We start from the raw sequence: 21,400 nt of genomic DNA on the forward strand, positions 1-21,400 counted from the left end.
GGACCAATCCCATACCTTCCAGGAGATAACGGAGCGTGATACCCAGGAGAATCGGTGAGATTTTACGTCCCCCAGAGTTGCTTTAATCCGCAGCCCCGGCGGGAACGGGCCCTCCCTCAGCACGTCACACCCAATCCTGCCCGCTACGGAGTCCGAGGCCAGAGCTCTCACTGGGGAAAACCAGGGGTGCCTCCGTCACGGACTAGACCAAGCATAACCCAGGGCAGCTTGGCCTTTCTTCTGTGACAGGATGCGACAGGAGAGCCTCGAGGAGTGGGTGTACCCCAGCTCCCAGCTCCAAGAAACAGAACCTCATTTCCCTGGACAAGAAGTGACCAAGAAGGCCCATCTAACAGCTGTTAGGCTCCCAGAACACCTGCTGCCTTTTATTTATTTTTGTTTATTTTTTGAGAGAGAGAGAGAGAGAGAGACCACGCACACATGTGAGCAGGGGACAGAGGGACGGGGGAGAGGGAGAGAGAGATCGTAAGCAGGCTCCACACCCAGCACGGTCGGTGCCCGACAAAGGGCTCAATCTCATGACCCCAAGATCATGACCTGAGCCGAAACCAAGAGTTGGACGCTTAATCGACTGAGCCACCCAGGCGCCCCCATCTGCTGCCTTTTAAAACTACAGTGTCGGGGCTCAAGACCATACTGCCTGTTGTCTGAGATGTGCGACACTCACCCTCCGGTTGGGCAAGCAGGACGTCAGTCCACACAGAGCACCTGGGGGTGTGAGTGCTCAGGGCCACGGGGTGACCCAGAAAACACTGCCACAGAGATTTGGAGGAAGGAGACAGACAATGGCCTGGGACATCTGGGAGGTTTCCTGAGGGGGACATGGGCACAGCAGGCAGCAGAGCTAAAGCCAGGCCCTGGCCCTCCTCCACCAGGGGGACAAACCAGGGCTCTGAAAGTCGCACAGACTCTGGGCCTCTGCGGAGATCTCTCCCGAGTAGGAAGCAAAGGAAGAGAGCACCACCCATCAGACGGGCACCACGGGAACTGAGCTCCTGGAGCGCACTGTGGTGTCACCAAGCAGCCAAGGGGCACGGCTTGGAAGGAGGTGAGGAGGGGGCCTGGCGAGCAGCATCCTCCCAGGAAAACAGGGAAGGCAGGACCCAACACAATTCCTTCTGCGGCGGCCCCCTGCCAGCTCCACGTGCCAGCACCAGGAACGGGCCTAAAGCTGAGGGTCTGTCCAGTGGGGGGACCCAGAGCAGAAAGATGCTGGTGACAGACACGGAGGAGCAGGAAGCAAGGTGAATCAAGGGGAGTTGGGGGCCAGGAAGGGGCCGTAAGGCCCAGCATGGGGACCCCAGGAGCTTCTGCTGCAAAGTGCGCTCCAGGCAGAAGACTCACAGACCCTCGTTCTCCTTCCCCCACATCTTCCCCCCGATGCAAGTTCACCTTGATCTCTACACACAGAATCGGCCGGTGCTCTGCAAAATGGTAGGTCTGAAGTCTGGCCAAATTGGGAAGGCACAGGGCATAGCCACTGAGAGTGTCCAGGTCCTTGTCACAGCGAGATTCTGAAAGAGCCAAGAAAAGACCTGAGAATCAGCACAGGACAGACAAGATGACCAATGGCAACACGTGGACTCCTGCAGGGGAAGGCTCAGCCCTGCCCAAGAGAGGCAGTGGCCTCCGACCTCTGAGAGCCCCTCCAAGCCTCGGGAGGTCCTGCCTAAGGAGTGTTTGTGTTTATCTGGGGACTCTGGGTCACGCGAGTGTAACACTGTGATTCACGGCGGGGGTCTGGGCCCTGTGGAACCGGCTCCGCCGCCAGAGCGGCGGCCAGCTGTGTCTATGTGCCCCAGCCGCACCCTGGGCTGGCACTCATCCTCTGTGTGGTCACACCTCGTCACCAGGAGAAGCAAGCAGGGGCGCACAGGTCCAGTGGAGAAACCGCCCAGGAGCTCAGGCAGGTGTCTCTCAGACGTGCCCCAGAGCCTCTCCCCTGGTCTGGGTGTCATCTGCGTCCCTCAGTGCGAGAAGCCTTAGCCATGAGGATAACGGGGAGTTCAGGTCCTTCTAGCAAATCATCAGACCCAAGGTCATTGGGGGGGGCCCCCAACTGTGTAAGCACTGCCAGAAGTGGGGGTGGTCTTGGGGACCTCCCCCATGTCTGCCAACTCCCTTGGCTCCTTGAGCGAGGAGTTCCCTCAGAGCCCTCCAACAGCTGCTTCCTGGGTCCACCCACCAGACGCGGGGCCCAGGAGCCACACAGGACGCAGCCTCCGGGCCCCGGGGGAGTCAGCATTCCTCCATGCACGTCATGAGGGCGGTAACAAGGCATAACTACAGTGAGGGACAGCTCTCACGACTGCCACATCGGATATGTTTAATGGATAATTATAAAACAAAATGACGCAGAGCGCCCAGAGAAAGCACCGGTCTGCCCTCATCTGGGAGGAACAGCTGAGACCCAGTCCTGCTGGGGTGCGTCAGTGGCCTCTTTCCCCACCAGAGCCCTGCTCCGCACAGCACCCCACACGAGAGGCTCCGGGGCACAACTGTCCTGCTTGCTTTCTATTTCCGAATCACGGAAGGGCCACCTGCCCCCACGGACACCACATCCGGTCTCTGGCTGAAAGGACAAGCTCTCGTGGGCTCAGCGTCACTGCTGCCACAAGCAAGTGCAGGAAGGCGCGGAGGCGGTGGAGAGGCCGTCACCCACTGCGATTCTCGTCTGTCCACTGCCTGCAGGACAATGAGCACGCAGGTGCGTTCCCGCTCCTGGGCGACAGTCCCCAGGGCACCCGGGCTGCCCCAGTCTGCTGGACCGCCGCAGCCGCCCTCCCCACCCTAAGTCTGCGCTACGCCAGCTCCCCTTCGGTCCTGAATGCATTTCATGGCTCAGACGCTCTCCACAGGGAAGAGAGTATCTGACGTCCAGAACCGTAGTCACGCACCCCAAGCACTTCCAGCTCAGAATTAAGTTTCCGGCAGCAGAACCGCTGAAAACTACATCGACCTGACATGAGCAATGCGTCGAACGTTTTCCAAACGGAATACTTACATCGCCAACAGAATCTGCAAGCTCGATGTCTTACCTGGTCTTTCAGACTGTATCTTTAAACAAAGCTGTTGCACGAAATCTAAAGGCAGCTGAACCACCTCCTGCAAGAACAAATATGAAACACTCAGTGCGCCGCGCAACAGGGTGAACGCAGCTTAACGCCACACAACCGCACACTCAAAACGGTGAAAACGGCAGATTTCATCTTATGTATATTTTACGTTAAAAAAAAAATTACTCAGGATGTTGCTTTAGGAATAAAAGCTGCTCCGTTGTTTTGAGGACGCAACCAGATCAAACACACACGAAGGTTTCTGCGCACAAAGCGACAGGCCCTCCTCAGAGCACCGGCTTCCGCGTCGGTCACCACGCCTGCGCCTCGGCTCCCACACCGTCCGGTGCTCACCCAGTGCGAGAAGAAATCCCGCCAAGATGGGAGCGCGGGAGCAGATGGGATCCACCCGGAGCCACAGGTGCCTCAGCTGCTCTCAGCACAGCGCCCGTCAGCCCCCTTGCCTACATCAGTCACCAAGGTAAAAAGTAGAACTGCATTTCTTTAAACAACCTTAAATTCCCAATTTTACGATGAGTTCTATTTTAGGCATCCTTAACTCTTGACTACATTTACCAACCCTTGATTCAGACTCCTGAACCAGCGTGAACCATGCCATCCTGCCTGACGGACGGATGGACGGACGGACGGAAGGACAGCAGTCGTGAGCAGGGCAGGCGGCCAGCACCTACACAAATTATTAACTTAGGAAGAACCACAGTTAAGACCACAGAATTCCTCTCCCGGAAGTGTAACATGGACGGCGTAGCCACACCCGTGTCCCTGCTGACGGGACCTGCCCTCGAAGGGGTGCGGGGACAGCTGCAGAGAAGGATGAACAGCCACCAGCCTGGAGGGCTGGCAGGTGAGCAGCATGTCCACAGTCTTCCAGACGCTCCCCCAGGAGAACAGCATCCCTCACTTCTCATTACATCAAGTTCGAAGGGGAAGTCAAGGCTGCCCCAGGGGCATTCGCCTTGGGAGAACTAGGTCCACAAAAGCAAGGCAACACTTCTAAAATGCCATCAGTGTCTCAGGCCCCGCAGTTCTAAGATGAAAGATCTGAAGGCACCAGGGAAACAGCCTCTTCCCTGTTTCCTAACCTCCAGCGCCCCCGCAGACAGGCCCAGACCAGTCCCCAAACCCGGCATGATGGGTGTGCCTGTCGCTCTGTCTGGGCCTCACTCCCGCGGGCCTGCCTATGTCTTGTCCCAGGACACAGGGGAGGGAAAGGCTCTCGCCAGGACTCCACCCCCTCCTTCACCAACTGGTGTCAGCAGTCGCTGTCTACACATGCTGGTTTTGCCTGAACGTGGCCTTGTGCAGACCAGAGACGTCACGTTCCTGCATTTCAACCACGCCAGGGCCCAGGTCCAAGAAAGAAAAAGCAGGTTGTGTTTCACTTTGGCAGTGTCTTCATGCAGAGGACGTGTGTCAGTGGGGTGGATATTCCCGGGATGTGACCTTGTGGGCTCACCTCATTTGCCCAGAGGCCTACCCACTGCGGACAAACACAACGCCACCTGGAGCCAGAGTGCATCCTGGACCCTGGGGGTACATCCTGATGCCATTCCCACCTGCCAGACCACCGTCAGCTGGGACCCTGAGCTCCCCACCGCACTATAGGCCCCTCCTGGGAGAAAGATCTAGAACAACCTCCAAGTGCTGCGAAGCAGAAAAATGTCCTCTCCTCAAGGAGAAAGCTGGCAGTCGGCACGGCTGCATTTGCTGAGACACCATCCAGGCCGGTCAGAGACGCGGGGCTCCCACAGCCGTGGGTTTCTGGCCTTCACAATTCAACTGGACAGCTGGGGACCTCATGTGGTCTCTCTGAGCCTCACGTTTCTCAGCTAGAAAATGGGACTAGGACTACCAGCTCCATGCCTCCCGTGTAACCCTGGAGAGAAGCACTTGGAAACCAGAACACAAGGGCTGTCAGGAAGCGCAAAGGTCCAAACTACAGTCAAGAAGCTGGTATTACTGACACGAAATGTGCCTGTGAATTCAGACTGTGTAAATCAAAGTCACTTACCCCACAATGGACATAGTTCTCCCCCAAAAACTCTTTCATGACATTTTTGCTGAAGTCCACTATGTTCTGTAGGTGTTGAAATATTTCTTCTGAGGTCTGTAAAAGAGAAGCACAGGGAGGCCTCAATGACCAGGGCAGCGACTGGCACCATGGAGGGCTGCCGTGTTGTGGCCACACACACACACCAGGTGCCCGGGCCTCAGGGGAAGGGGAGCCTCACCACGGAGACCGCCAGACCCACCGGAGCTCCCGTCCTGCACCCCCACACCCCCTGCCCTCCTCCCACCCAGGACACGCACCTAACCAATGAGACTTTGAAAATCTTTCCCAGCCAAAAATCACCAGCTATTTTGATTTTGGGCCTCAGCATCCAAATGGAGACTATTTCCACCCCCGTCGGAGGCTCTTAACCCAACAGACTGTGAGATTTGGGGGAGAAAGGAAACCAGCCCTGAGTCCCCTCACTCTGGCCCAGGGCGGCAAGTCCGAGGGCAGACAGCAGGGCTCTCGGGCCAGCAGGCTGCAGGCTCTCAGAAGGTCCCGAACTGAGGGGCCCCCCACGCCCCGTACCACTCACAGACCGCAGCCTGCGTGGGAACAATGCCCGACGGAAAAGCCGGAGCGCTCCCAGGGGCACCGACAGCTGTGGCCACAGAGTTCCTGACAGAAAGCTCTTGTCAACAGAACGACCCCACGCAACTCCCCACCACTCACACGGCCAGTGTCACGCCGTACCGTTCATAAAATAAAGGCAAACTGTTGCCTCAGAAGACGCTGCCTTGGTGAGTCTGAGCAGGGAACGCTGACAGAGGCATCCAGAGAACGTGGCCTTTCCAGGCGCTGCAGACTGCTCGGGGGCAGGGGTGCTGCAAGCTGCCTGCAGAAGGCTCCAGCTTCCATTTGGTGGAACCACAACGCCCTGCACGCCTCTCGCAGCAGCTGAGGCAGCAAACGCCCTCCCGCCCGGGGCCACCTTCCTCCACGCTGACCACACCGTCCTAGGCCCCCCAGCTTTATCCCTCGGTCCCCCTGTGTTCTTCTGCAGGGCCCTTCATTTCCACAGCCATCCACCTCACCTGCCCCTGGTGAGGGCTCCCGACCAGGAAGGGCGCAGACTCGTCTCCCGCATTCTGTCCGGGGCCCCTTCCACCCACCTCGCCCCCACTGTGGGGCAGGACCCATGGCCCCTGCCTGCTCTTTTTAATCACCCCCGGACGAACACCACAGCCGCTCCCCAGCTGGAGGGAGACAGACACTGCCACTGGGGGGCAGCTCGCTGAGCATGTCCACGTGCTTGGGTGACTCAGCAAACAAAACCGGGCCTGCTGTGACTTGTGCCATCGTCCACCAGCGGCACCAACTCACCTGTCACAGCTATGGTCCCACAGATGGGGAAACCGAGCCAGCAGGGTGGCGAAGCTGAGCCCTGGCCCTGGGTGTCCTGGCCACAAGCAGGGCTCTCTGCCCGCTCCTGGCTCAGCACCCAAGACCTTCCCAGGGGTCCCAAAGTGACCCAGGCAGGTCAAAGCGCTGGCCCTGCAGGAACTACAGACACCCCACTTTCTGCACCCAATGCTGTGTCATATTTAAATTGCTACAATTAGCACTAATACTTCTGCATTAGGAAAAAAAACCAAGTTTTCTTAAATAATTGTTTTAATGACGGGGTGGCAAGCCCATCAATCTTACCTTCTTCCTGCTTGGAGGGAACTTCAGGAAACGCAGCACCACACAACGCTATCGGGAAATGAAACAAAGTCTGGTCAGTGCCCACCCCAAGCCTGGGGACAAGAGGGTGGTTATGGGGAGGCGGACGAGGCCTGGGTCCCGGGGCAGCCAGGAAAACCGGACGCCTCTGGCCCAGCCAGCTCGTTCCCAGGAATCGATCTTACAGAAACAACCGCGGTGCACAGGAGACTGCAGCTGCTCCAGACAGGCTAGTGGTTCCTAATTCCAGGTAAAATGGAAACAACCCAAGGGGCCAACAACAGCACCGTGGCTGAACACGGCAGCACGCCGTCCACGCTGCGGAGCGCCAGAAACTAAGACCGATGTTCACAGACGCAGAGGTGCAGTCGTCATCCATGGAGGAGCGAGGAAAGGCACAAAAGGGGGTTTAAACGTACCCGTGCACGCGCATATGGGTACAGCTCCGTTCATGTCAAGTTCAAAAGCTCGTAAGAGCAAGGCCTGGCAACCACCCCGCAGGTACGTGCCCCTGAGGAACGTTCTAGAAGGGGCTGGTCACAGGATTGCGGGTCTATGCGCTCTGTGATAACCAAGCTACATAAACACTTACGATCCAGGCATGTTTCTGTAGGTTTGTCACACTTCATTTTTAAAAGTTCATAAAAGAGGGCACCTGGTGGCTCAGTTGGTTAAGCGAACGCCTTAGGCTCCGGTGATGATCCTAGAGCCCCAGGATCAAGTCCCGCATCGGGCTCCCTGCTCAGTGGGGAGTCTGCTTCTCCCTCTAACCACCCCTCCTCTCGTGCTCTCTCTCTCATTCTCTAATAAATAAAATCTTTAAAAAAGTAAAAAATAAAGTTCATAAAATAAGTTTTAAATAACGTATGTACACCCTTGGTTTGTATGAAAGTCTGAAAGGACTCATCACCAATGACAGTGTCTCCAGGGAGTAACAACTGGGACAACTTCTTAATGTCCGTCCAACACAAAAGGTCGGGAAAGTGGAGAGCAAAGGACACCTTGGGGAGGCCCTGCAGCCTGACGCAGGGTAGCTTGCAGGGAACTGAGGTGGGGGCCCCACCGTTCATGCTCTCCAGGACACTACGAGAGGGTCTAGGATTTTCACAAGCTGAAAAAGTCAGCGAAGGGAGGCATGACACACACACACACATTAAACCATCTCAAAGCCCACACCAAAGGGCACAACTTGCCAGTTACAAAAGGAACAGAAGGGGCACCTGGGTGGCTCAGTCGTTAAGCGTCTGCCTCGGGCTCAGGGCATGATCCCAGGACCCTGGGATCGAGCCCCACATCGGGCTCCCTCCTCCGCTATGAGCCTGCTTCTTCCTCTCCCACTCCCCCTGCTTCTGTTCCCTCTCTTGCTGTCTCTCTGCCAAATAAATAAATAAAATCTTTAATAAAGAAAGAGGAACAGAAGCATTCGCTGCTTCGAAGGTCCCAGGCTGGGGGTGGGGGGCATGTCGTGTGCCAAGCAGCCTGGGAGACACGCCTGTGACCCACAGAGAACCCGCCTCAGCATAGCCAGCCCTAATGCCACAGCCACGTGAATATCTGACCGCACAGAAAGGGGACTCCAGCTGCCCAAGGACTCTGCAGCCTTCAATACGGGGGCAAAGGATTTTCTACACGTTGACACTTGAGGTTGAGAAAAAAGCAGAAAACAAAAACGGACAGGTAGGATTCCCAAGAACCCAATAAAACCGTAAAATGGAAGCAAGTACACAAAGTGGTGACAAAAATTATTCTCTTAGTGGGAAAATATTGGGGGCTTTTCACTTTCTTCCCTCCAATATTCTGGTTTTGGGCTGAGACAGCAAACAGTAATTAGGATCAAATGAGAATGAAAGACCATAAAAACACCACAATGAGGGACAGCTGTCCATGAGAAGCCAGAAGGAGGGAACCAACAAGTGGAATCAAGGCTCCAGGGCCTCCTGGCACAGATGGGGGGAGGGTCGCTCTGCACCTGAGGGAACCAGCAGGTGCACCGCCTCAGGCCCAGGACACACTGGGAAGACTGAAAGGCACTGGGGACCAGGCAACATCCTCCAAGGGAAAGGGAGAGAAACGCAACAGAAAGACTCACCCCTCGGGGTGCTGCCCCCGGTGCCCCAGCCCTTCTGCTCATGAGGCCCAGCCACAGCCTAGTCCGTAAGAACACCAGTGACAGAACCCCTGCCCACAGAGTGGTGAGGGCATGCGGGCCGAGGGCCGGGACAGGTGCTGGGCTGACAGCCCCACATAGAGCAGACAGCAGCAAGCCATGTCACAGGGGGCAGTCAGCACACCACAGGGAGGCCAGACAGGAGGGGCGTGTGGGCACAGCAGGGGCCTGCGTCAGGCAGGACATTTTTTTTCCCAAACTCCGGCTGCCTGGTCTGTACCCACAGCTGCCACAGGAATAATGCAGTCAAAGATTCAAGCAGGGAGGCGGGGGGCAAGACCATGGAGGCGTCAGCCCGGCTGAAATCTGGGGGCCAGACATCTAGGGGCTGGAGCAGAAGGGGCACTCGGTGGTCCCTGAAGGGAAGGAAAATCCGACAGCCAGAAGAGAAGTCGAAGGACTTTTAAGACAAACCCCAACTGCACGGAACACACAGCGCAGGGTCCTAGAGAAGCACGAGGTCTGCAGGGAGCCTTCAAGGCCCCCAGCCCCGCTCAGGCATCCACACACAGCGAGGCAGGTGCGCCCGTGCTGCAGTCTCGTCCTTCTGCAGGAGACACAGAAACCTGGCAGACGTCGCTGGTCAACAGGGCAACTGCTGTCCGGACTGAGGAGGAAGCGCACGCAGACGGGGAAGCCACCGAGCCACCTTGGGAGACCAGGCCCAGGCGGGCACAGCCCGCACACCAGGACGGCAGAGCTCAGCTCATCCGGGTCGGGGCTGGATAACGAATCGTAACATGTGACTGACTACAGGTGATCCTGGGAACAATTACAGGCAGGGCCACGAGCAGAGCTCTCTGGTGAGGCCTCCCCGAGAAAGAACCGCATCAGCTGTATCGACTTGGATGAGCACCGTGAAAAATTCCAAATAGAAAATAAGCTACTTGTTAAAAAAAAAAAAAAAAAATACTAGAGACGACAAAAAGTTAAGATTCCTTAAGCTAGATTCCGCAGATAATTAAAGAATGGAGTGGCCCAGGGCTTGGGAAGATGCCATATTCAAAAACAAAAACACAAAAACAAGTCCAGATCAGAACCACCATCATCTGCTGCAGCACCTCCATTATGTACAATCTACGAACCAGAACCCTGAACCCAAGACGAGAAGAGAAGGAGTCCGACGGCTCCTGACTGCCCGAACCTCGCATCTTCAGGACCCAGACACCCAGGCCATCAAAACAACAGCAGAGGTAAAGGCTCTGACCCCCCTCAGAATCTTAGAAAGGCTATAAAACCTGAGAAGGCAGAAACGAGCTGCTTCCCTCACGCTTTTGCAGAAGATCCTTGTTGGCAGGCCTTTCGTGTTTACCTGTCAGCAGGGAGGAAGGCATCCCTGGAGCTGAGCGTGATGACCCCCAGGTGAGGGGAGCAGGATGGAGGGCAGCTCGCTCCCACTGCTGGGGACACTTCAGAGACAGAGTGACAAGCCACACGCGCAGCAACCTTCCCAGCACAGGGCAGAACCAAAGCCACTGAGACGAGAAGGTAAGGAGGTGAGTGCAGACGGAGAAGCAGAGAGAGAAATCCCACGTGGCAGCACGCGTGACAGCAGCCACAGGCTTGAGCATAGCTCAGCGCGAGCGCAAGTGCAACTGGCAGCCAGAAGAGCCACAGTGTCTTTGGGCTGCAGCAGTGGAGGACCAGGCACGCCCACCGGGGAGATGCCCTTGCCCGGGACCCCTCCGTGGGGTGGGTGACTGGAGTCCCACCGGGTACAAAGCTGGGCAGGCCACAGCCTCCGAGCAGCACAAAGGTCAGCACTGGACCCAGGGGTGCTGAGCGCCAGGCCCAAGGTGGCAGATACGGGACCCCTGGCCCACCGTGGCATGGAGGGGCCACCGGGAAGCATATGGCACCCTGTCAGGAACTGGCCTACCCTCGGGTCTCACACCGCCCAGCCCTCCAGAGCCTGCACTTGGCTCCTTCACACCCAGGCCCCACAGTCTACAAGTCCTGCGCTCCTCAAAGGCTCCCAACCTGCCAGCCCTCGTGGCAGCCTGTCACCCCATGTTCCTTCAGTGCAGATCCTGAGCCTCAGGACTGGCTGGCTGCCTGAAGGCACCCCATGTCCTGATGCTGGACAGGAGGGAAAACGGCCTTGGCACTTTTTAAGGACGTTCAGTTTTTAAAGTTGAATGGGAAAGTGACAGTCCCCTGACCTGCAAGAACCCCGGCAAAGCTGCCCTCCCCCTTGGACCGAAGGAGGCAGGAGCACCGTCCCCTGCGCACGCGCCCTCTCCTCGGCACAGCGGGGCCGGAAACACTGCCTCCTGGCCTCTACCCTCCTTTCCACGCCTCAAGGCCCAGGCAAAGCACAAAGGCCTCTCCACATTCAAGAGGCACGGTCAGAAACGTCGCTTGGTGGGAACGTTTCACCACAAGACTACTTGCGACGAGGAGCTAACAACCAGGACGCAGGCATGAGCGTAGCAGAACAAATTTAGACGTAAAATAAGCATGAAGGGCACAGGTCCAGGACAGCCGGATGGCTGAGTAGAAAAGGGAAAGGAAACACAAGCCTTAAGAGCCAGGGTGAGGGCGGGGCTACCGGGGGAGGGGGGTCACCCGAGGCCTCCCAGCTTCCAGCCTCGTGTTCTTTTACTCCGAGTCTAGAACCTGCTCCTCCGTCTGACGCTCCTGAAACTCAGTAACTAGCCCCACTCGAAAGGAAGCCTTAGCCTTACGCGACACTAAGATACACCACCCATCGTACTCAGCAACTGGAACAGGAGCATTTCTTCTGTGGAAGGGTTCAGGGATCACCACAATAACCCCACAACCACAGAGGGACCCATGCTGGAATATCCCGTGCTCCACACCACCCTCAAACACCACAGAGGCCCAGGAGACCGCGCAAAGAACAGCTTTAGGATAAGCCTTGCCCATTATTCATCTAAACAATCTTAACCTTCAGCTTCCTGACGGTGCTAATGGGTAACAACATGCAAAGGCAGATCACAGGGGCCACCTGGGTGACTGCAGCTTCCCCTACCACAGAAACCAGAGCAGGGCACCGCTGGTAGGATCTGTTGGACTGGGTCAGCACTCACCAGAGTCCAAAGGGAATGACAGTGTTCACTCACCCACACCTGCTCACCTCATCCTTCTAGAAAGTCCACAAAGGAGATTCTGTTCCTAGTTCCCCTTTGCAAATGCAGAAAGTGCGCCTGGGCCAGGCCATGGTAGAACTGGGATGGTGCCCAGCTGTGTGACTCCAACTCCCCAACACTTAACCCCTTGGTGACACCTAGGGCTCCTCCCCTGCCCACGACATTCCAGCCTGATTGTATCAGCAAAAAGTCAGAGGTTTGGGGCTTCACACAAATCCACAAGCTCCTCTTCCTGGGTTCACTCCCTTGCGAGTCCTTATTGCACTTTCTGAAACTCCGGTCCCTCACTGAATTAAGAAAGAGAAACCCTTTAAATTCTAAAAGATTCTGGAGAACCCCTGGGCAAGGCTCCATTATTAACAGCAGCTGCAAGGAGCACAGCAATTCCGTGCGTCTCGGGAGGTAACAGCATCCCCGGCACTTCGCTGCTTCCTCCAGAGTTGCCCGGGCCCCCATGCGGGTTCCGGCTACTCCCGGGGCGGCCTCTCGCGGCTGGGCAGTCGGAGGTGGCACCGCGCGCGGCCGGGGCGGGGAGGGGGGGGTGTTGTGAGGACGCGGCCCTGACCTGGGGGAAGGGGTGACACTAGGGGGACGAGGAACTGACCCGAGGGGACGGGAAAACGGGGGACGCGGAACTACCCCGCGCGGGGGAGGGGGTGCCGGCGGGTCGTGGAACCGACCCTGGGAGGGAATGTTGCTGGGGAATCGCGGAACTCCCCGGGGGCAGGGTGAGGGCCCGGGACCGCGCCGACCTTCCGCCGCTCACCTGCGCGTGGGCCACCACTAGGCTCTTGTTGCCTTCACCGTGGTACCCCCATTCATTCTCATCCATCTTCCCCTCGTCCATCCCCCGGAGCGGCCGCGAGTTGGGGGCCGCGGGTCCGCCTGGGCACCAGCCGCTGCCGTCGGGGGAGGAGCGCCTGTCAGCCACGGCCTCCGCTCGACCCTGCTGCCCCGACTCCCAAGCTCTAGCCGCCGGAAGCCACGCCCCCGGTGGCTGCCATGGCTGAACCGGGCAACTTCCGGGTTTGCGCCCGCTTCTCCTCCCTTGACTACCGCGGCTGATGGACAGGAGGCCATCTTGGGTGCTGGCACGGTGACTCACTTCCGGAGCGCGGATTTGAGAACCGGAAAGGAGGTTTCCGGCCGGGCGCCGGAAGTGAGGCAAGCGGGAGGAGCCGGCGGCTGCTCGGCGCCCACGACTGTTCTGGCGGGGACTAGAGATCCGGCGGGCAGGGAGATGGGGAGGGGGCTGCCGGGCGGGCCCGCAAATTAAGGAACGGGTGTCCAGGCAGGCTGGAGGTTACGGTGGTCCGTGAGCGTCGAACTGCTCAGTCGTGGAAGGCCCGCAAGGCATTTGGCGTCTCTGAGCCCCGCTTCCTTTTCTGTGAAGTGGGATGTGAGTCATCTCGCACGGGGTGGTTGCTCGTTACCTGGCGCAGAACCACCCCAGCAGTCCCATGAGGTGGAAGCATTGTCCTCCGCACTTCCTGCAGCTGGAAGCGTGGCTCCTGACGAGTAGGTTTCATGGAGCCTTGAGCACGAGGCTCGGGTTAGTGGCGAGCCCCTCCTCCGGGCGCCGCGATGCCGCCTTCTAGAGCTGCAGTCCTAAAAATGACTGAGGGCCTCAGAAACCTTTTGTTAATGTGGGTTGTTTGTGTCGATGTCTACCGTGTTGTAAATGTGAAATTCAAAGGAATACTTTAACATTTAAAAATAAACATGACGATTTGGGGGCACCTGGGTGGGTGGCTCAGTGGGTCGAACATCCAGCTCCTGATTTCGGGCTCGCGTCATGATGTCCATGTGGGATTGAGGTCCCCTGGGCTCTGCTCAGCGGGGACCCTGCTTCTCCTCCTGTCCCCCTCCCCCACCCCTGCGCCGGCGCTTGCGAACTCTCTCAAATAAATGGATAAATCTGTATAAACATTACACTTACAAAAACATTTCCCAAAAATATAGAGAAGAGTGGTAATTGTTTTACATTTTTGCAAATCTTAAAGTTTGGATTCATAGAAGATAGTTGGATTCTCACATCTGCTTCTGCATTCAGTCTGTTGCAATATACTGCTTTGAAGTATATGAGGAAAATCCAGCTTCAGATCAGTGGTTCAACACGGAGCTACAGACCCAACTCTGACAACAGCTCCACAGATGTACCTGGTGGACCACCCCGCCCCCCACCCCGTCCATCCCCAATTTGGTACACCACTGACTACAGGCAGAGACAGGTGCTTTGAAAGCATTATGGTAACAACATGGAGGAGAGTGGATCCATCTGCAGAGGCCGGAGGAAAAGAAGGAAAGGTTAGAAAAGACATGAGCATTAGGAGAAGTACCTTTTCCTATTCAGCCCATGTGATCTGACTTAACACCATTCCTAGTCTCAAGGCTGGCTTGCGACCTCAGCCTGTGTGCAATCAAGAACTATATTCTCAAGGAATTATGTCAACACCAACCCAGGGATTGGTTTCGGGGGGGTGCAGAGATCCAGTTTCATCTAGTGAAGCTCACTCCTTTGGCTTGCATTGAAGTAATCACGGGGAGAGTCACCCCCAGCTGGGTGACTAAGAAGCCGGGAGATCAGCACATGCTGCCAGCAGTGATCCAGACATCTCGGATGGCAGCAAACAGCTGCGAAGTGGTGAGGACGGGAACACCTGGTGAGCCCAAGGATTGCTTGGTTGCTTTTAAGTTTCCAATGCAGCAAATTCCATCTTTTGCTAAAATACTTTGAGTTCCTTTCACTCACAACCTGAAGAGCCCAAGCTAATAAGGTACACTGGGATGGACCAGTCCCCTCAGGTAGTGAGAAAGTGAAGCCAAGACCAGAAGGCCAAGGTTAGCAGGGACTCCTGCACAACGCCTGTCTCAGCCTGTGTCACTGGGTGCTTTACGCACCACCATCTAGGTCCCAGCTGCACTGCCACCATGGTTAATCAGGGCCTTCTCCTTTTGTGTTTAAGAAAGGAGAGAAGGGAGGAAGGAGGAGCCAGTGATGAGTAGTTCCTTTTGCTGTTGTCATGTGTGTCCGGAGTCCTCACTGTACAGTTTACGTTTGAAGGATGCGTGCAGTAACGTGTATCACCTACTGTGTGTGACATGACCGGGCAAGAAGGCACCTCACCCCTGGTATTTCCCTCCAAAACCTATAACCCCCGTGTAATCATGAGAAAAACATCAAACAGACGCAAATTGAAGGACACTCTACAGAATATCAGACCAGGATTCCTCAAACTGTCTGGGACATGGGAGATATGGACAGACCAGAGGAGCCTAAGGAGACAAGACCCCTAAAAGCAATGTGGGATCTGAAAAGGATGTTGGTGGGAAAGTTTAGTTGGTAGTAATGGACCAGTGTTAATTTCTTCATTCTGGGAAACAAACCATAGTTCGGTACGTTAACATGGTGGGAAGCTGGGGAAGGGCATATGGCATTATCTCACCATGTTTGCATAAATCCAAACTAAAAAGTTTACTTACAAAAAAGGAATTCATTTTTCAGCTTCTTTTGTAATTACATAATTATCTATGTATTTATATATAGATGTATATGTGTATACACACACACACACACACACACATATACATATATCTCAAACTGGCAAAATAAAAGCAGTCTTTACAACGTTTGCCCTGGGTGATGGGGAAGGGGGCAGGACACACTGTAGGGGAGAGAGTCTGCATTGTTGGACCTCCATTTGGCCACGTCAGTAAGAGTAGTTGCTGCTAATCTTTGGCCCATCATTTCCATGCCTGAAATTACCCTACAAACCCCTCAAATACACACGGTATTTGTACAAGCAGCAGCGCTGGACAGGACTTGGTTCCCAACGTGGGCACCTCAGGACAACCTTGGGCTGCACTGACCCACCCCAGCTCGAGACCTGGAGCGACGCTCGGCAACCATGTTCTAGCAAGTTTCTCAGGTGACCCTCAGGCACTGAATTACGGCACACTCAAAAATCACCCAGCCGGTGAGAAAACGAGTTACGCTTGTGCTGACGTGAGTGCTGTTCCAAGTCCGCGGTTGTGAAGCAAACGTGTGTGTGGTGTGCGTGTAAATGCAAAGAAGAGGGGATGGAAATTATTCTGTCTGGGAGGAGAGAGAGGGAGAAACAAGGGAAATAATGTCACTTTCCTCATATATTGTTGATTCAGAGAATGTATTCATGAAACACTTTTACAATAAAAATTTAAGATTTTATTTATTATTTACTTGAGACAGAGAGAGAGCACAAGCAGAGGGAAGACGCAGAGGGAGAGGGAGAAGCAGACTCCCCGCTGAGCAAGGATCTCGACACGGGACTCGATCCCAGGACCCTGGGATCCTGACCTGAGCCGAAGGCAGACACTTCACCAACTGAGCCACCCAGGTGCCCTTTTTCAAGATTTTATTTTTTTATTTACAATAAAAATTTTAACAAATACACTCTCAATACTTATTTTGTTTTTAGTTGCGGTAGACCCATCACTAAGGATGCATGTGAATGATGGCCATGTATGTTGTTAAATGCAGGAATAAATGTGTTGGAATGGAAAAGAACATAAAAAAAATGTGCCTTACTGTGTGCTGAGGTTTCCTCTGGGAATCAGACCATGATGAGGTGCGTTACGTTTTTCTATAACATTTTAATTTGGCACAAAAGACATGAGTTACCTTTGTAATTAGTGGGGGAGGGAAGTCCTGCGTGAGGTGGCCTTGGGGTGCTCAGGGTACAGGAACTGGGCAACTGTTCTGGAGCGTGAACTCCAAGACACACAGGTCACCTAACTCACAGTGGGCAAGGTCCTGCGATCCTGACCCGGTCCCACCAACCCCAACGTGCCCTAACTGGATAACGAGTCGGGGGCCTTCGAGGGCACACAGCCTCTTCCCGTCCGAAGATACGGTGGTGCTGAGCATGCTGTAACCTGCGCTGGTCACTTTCCCGGGGCCCGTGTCCAGCGCAGCTGCTCTCCATCCGCCTTCTGCTCACAGTCCTCTCCAGCTTTCACACTCCGAGACAATCCAAGCAAAGGGGTGAGCCCCTGGAATGAGGGCATCATTACCATCTCTGACTTAGACAACACAGTAAAGTACCAGCCATCAAAGACATGACCGGTAATCTTACCTATATTAAAAATTAAAATCTAGGAGCGCCTGGGTGGCGCAGTCATTAAGCGTCTGCCTTCGGCTCAGGGTGTGATCCCGGCGTTATGGGATCGAGCCCCACATCAGGCTCCTCCGCTAGGAGCCTGCTTCTTCCTCTCCCACTCCCCCTGCTTGTGTTCCCTCTCTCGCTGGCTGTCTCTCTCTGTCAAATAAATAAATAAAATCTTTTTAAAAAAATTAAAATTTAGAGGTACCCAGAGTAGTCCAATTCAGAGACAAAGTGATGATGGGTGCCAGGGGCTGAAGGAGGACGGGCAGCTCATGTTTAGTGGGGACAGGGTTCAGTCTGGGAAGACGCAAACGTTCTGAAGGTGGGTGGTGTGATGGCTGCACAACATGAATGTACTTCAGGCCGCTGAACTTAAAAATCATTAAAATGGTAAATTTTAGGTTACAGATATTTTACCACAGTAAAAGTAAATTGAAATTTCTGCACAACAGTTCACAAAACTGCAAAGCACATAAGTGACCAAAAAATAAAATTGGAAACATCTAAAGTATCCCACCGAAGACACACTGTGCAGCCATTACAAAGAACAATCTCCAAGATACGCTGTTGAGTAAAAAGTAAATTCTAAGATGCTGGGCACACGACGATGGCACTGATGCAAACACACGCCACAGGCCCCTGGCTGGCTGGGAGCACACAGCTCCTGATCTTGGCTTCGCGAGTTCAAGCCCCACGTCGGGCACAGAGCCTATTAAATATATATTTACAAACATATATAAACACATCCGTACTCAGCCACGTGCTCCTGTGAGCATATGCTATCCTGGAGATAACACACGAGGAGCTAGTCATAGTTACAAATTGCAAGTAGAATGTGGTGGTGAAAATAAAATCTTGGCTCTGCTCTGCATATCCTTCTTCCTTCCCGAACTTTGTATATATGAATGTGTTACCTATTAAAACCCTAGAGGGAGGTGCCTGGGCGGCTCCGTCGGCTAAGTGTGTGCCAGGGTCCCGGGATCGAGTCCTGCATCGGGTCCCTGGCCGTCGGGGAGTCTGCTTCTCCCTCTGCCTCTGCCGCTCCTCCTGTTTGTGCGCTCGCTACCTCTAGAGTCAAATAAATAAATAAAATCTTTTTTTAAAAAAAGAGAGAGAGAGAGGAATTCTGGTTTCCAGTCTTGCACGTACAATGCTGGGAAGTTGTCGCTCTGTCCTTCCAACAAGTAAACAGCTGGATTGAGAATCAACAAGCCCTAGTTCTGTCAGAGAAGCGAGGTCACAGGGCAAGCTAGACAGACCGGCAGACACCGAGAACCACAACTGAGCAGTGTAGAGCCCCTCAAACACTGCAGGAGCCGGTGCCCGACGCGCAAACCTAGACCGTGACTGAACTTGCTGGAGGCCCCGTGTGGACAGCTCTGAAGGACAAAACTCCAGGGGACCCAGTCACAGGGGCTCTGCGCTTTTGCGATGTGCCTCTGAGAGGCCCAGCAGGGTCTCACAGTGAACAATGAGGAAAAGAATCCCCTTGTGCCCTGGCAGGGAGAGGCGGAAAGTAACCATTTGGAGATATGCAGGGCACCCTGTTCTTCCTCAAAGACCTGCTTCGGAAGAAACTATTTTACCAGGCCTAACCTACTGGGGTTGTATCGGAGTCTAACCAACCTGGGGGAAGGCACACACCCAACTTCTTCCACCCCCTTTACTCTCCCATGTCGGGAAGGGAAACACCCCGCTCCAGCCTCCTCTTGCCATGCTGGCCCACGTACGGTGGGGAAAACCTGAGAGGCACGTTGAAGGTCAGATCCCAGGTCAACGGGTTCACAAAAGACTGAAACCTAACCCTACACTGTAGAACGCTGCTCCCACTCCCACACTTAACACCACACCACTAAAGGCCTATTTACTAGAGTTCCTTTTACCCAATACATCATGCCTGGGTTCAATAAAAACCCACAAGGTATAACACAAAGACAGGGGCACCTGAGTGGCACAGTCGTTAAGTGTTTGCCTTCGGCTCAGGTCCTGATCCTAGGACCCTGGGATGGAGCCCCCCATCGGGCTCCCTGCTCCGCTGGAAGCCTGCTTCTTCCTCTCCCATTCCCCCTGCTTGTGTTCCCTCTCTCGCTGGCTGTCTCTTTCTGTCAAATAAATAAATAAAATCTTAAAAAAAAAAAAAAGAACAGATGTGTAATGTAAACAGAGAGATGGAAAATCTAAGAAAAAATTTTGGAAATGCTAGAGATCGCACACACTGAGACAGATAGAAAATACCTGTGTCTGACTCCTCAGCAGACTGGACTCCACTGGGCATGAGCATATGCCAACAGGGACACCAAAAGTAAAGAGCAAAGAGTAGAAAAGACTGAAACAATGTCACAGAATAACCAACAGCACTACAAAAGATGTGACATGTGCATAGGGTGACCACTTGAAGGAGAAAAAAGAAAGGAACAGAAGCTATAGCTGAAGCAATAATGACTGAGAATTTCCCCCAAATGAATGTCAGACACCAAACTGCAGATCCACGTTGCTCAGAGAAACCCAAGCAGCATAAATGCCACACTGAAATGACACCTCAGCATAGGACATTCAAACTGCAGAAAGAACAGCTTGCCTAAAGAGGAGGGAAGGTAAGCATTACACTGGACTCTTCCTCAGAAACCACGCAAGCAACAAAGAGTGATGCATAACATTTAATGGGTTGAGAGAAGCCCCCACCATCCTGGAATTCTTCACCCTGCAAAACTATCCTTCACAGGTGAGGGAAAGGAAGGTTGCACAAAGATGAACGTAGGAAGTACTGGGAGTCTGTATCATCACCTGCACAACTGCATTATCAGAATCTGTCTGAAGTAACTACACTGGAACTCCAAAGTCTACTGTAGAGTTGTATGGGAAACTGCAGTGACTCTTGGCCATTTCAGCTCTTGGCACAGTAGAGGCCACCTATCCCCACCCCTGACCCACAGCAGGCCGTCATACGCTTGCTGCAGGTGCAGCTTGCATGCAGCTCATGAGAACCTCATTGGCAATAAGGACTCTGTCCTCCAAATATTGGGGATCTGGGGTCTGATCACTAATTTCTGCCTCTGCTCACAGAGATGCAGACGAAGAGGTGGGTGGCCACTGTGGCTGTGCCTGCCCCTTCCGCTGAATGAACCACTGGAGGGTTAAAAGGCTGATATGTGCCCCCTCTCATTTTTCTCTTTTCCCCTGTCTGGGAACCAGGCATGAAAGACTAGGACATGAAAAAGCAGTTGCATATGTGGGAAAATGAGAAAGTCACCAGTTAACCCAGGGAAAGACGCAACCTGAAAAGAACTTAAGTTTACATCTCAGGCTGACCCTCAGCAAAAGACAGCCCAAGACATCCTAAAAAACAAAAACAATAACAAAGGAAACCCAGCGGTAGAGAGGAGAATCTGATGTCCATAGTTGTCACATTATTAGTTTCAAATGTCCAGTGTTCAACAAAAAGTCACAAGACATGTAAAGAAACAGAAAGTATGGCCTCTTCAAAGGAAAAAAACAAACAAACCAAAACAAACAAACAAACAAACAAAACCCCACAATTACACCAACAGAAACTGTCCCGGAGAAAGTCTGCCCAGATGGCAGACTTACTAGACAAAGATTTTAAAATAGCATTGTTAAAGAGGCTCGAAGAGCCAAAGGAGGACATTAAGAAGGTCAAGAATGTGGTGTATGAACAAAATGGGAAAACAATTAAGAGATTTAAAAAAAAAACACTAAAAACAAACCAGAAGAAATTCCAGAACTAAAAATTACAGTAATTTGAGGGGTGCCTGGGTGGCTTAGTTGATTAAGTCTCTGACTTTGGTTCAGGTCATAATCTCAGGGTCCTGGGATCAAGACCCATGTCCTGATCTCCACTCAGCAGGGAGTTGGCTCGTCCCTCTGCCCCTCCCCCTGCTTGTGCTCTTTCTGTCTCTCTCACAAATAAATAAATAAAATCTTTCAAAAAAATAAATAATAAAAATTACAGTAATTTGAAACGAAAAAGACACTAGAGGGATTTGAAGTCAGATCTGATGGGGCAGAAGAACTGGTGCTCGAGAATAGAAGTGCTGAAATTCGAAATTTTGGGCACATAAAGAGAACAGGCTGAAAAGAAGGGACCTGTGGAACACCACCAATAAGACCAATGTACACACTGAGGGCATCTCAGAAGGACA

The 21,400-nt window shown here is 53.8% G+C and overlaps 1 protein-coding gene across 4 annotated transcripts in view; it reads right to left on the reverse strand.

The window, feature by feature from the left end:
• Nucleotides 1-13,092, reverse strand: part of IPPK (inositol-pentakisphosphate 2-kinase) — a 41,978-nt gene extending 28,886 nt beyond the window's left edge. For 2 of the 4 annotated variants that reach the window (XM_019808410.2, XM_019808413.2), the window contains exons 1-5: nt 12,863-13,091; nt 6,799-6,846; nt 5,110-5,205; nt 3,060-3,126; nt 1,414-1,535 (exon numbers count right to left, since the gene is read on the reverse strand). In XM_019808410.2, coding sequence (XP_019663969.1) covers nt 1,414-1,535; nt 3,060-3,126; nt 5,110-5,205; nt 6,799-6,846; nt 12,863-12,943 — 414 coding nt within the window. In that variant the 5' untranslated portion in view covers nt 12,944-13,091. Of the gene's footprint in view, nt 1-1,413; nt 1,536-3,059; nt 3,127-5,109; nt 5,206-6,798; nt 6,847-12,862 lie in introns of all 4 variants that reach the window. The other 2 variants (XM_034647378.1, XM_002927691.4) reach the window with 2 other exon arrangements.
• Nucleotides 13,093-21,400: the final 8,308 nt, after the last annotated feature.

This window comes from Ailuropoda melanoleuca, chromosome 17, assembly GCF_002007445.2.
Source record: "Ailuropoda melanoleuca isolate Jingjing chromosome 17, ASM200744v2, whole genome shotgun sequence".
NCBI classification, from domain to species: domain Eukaryota; kingdom Metazoa; phylum Chordata; class Mammalia; order Carnivora; family Ursidae; genus Ailuropoda; species Ailuropoda melanoleuca.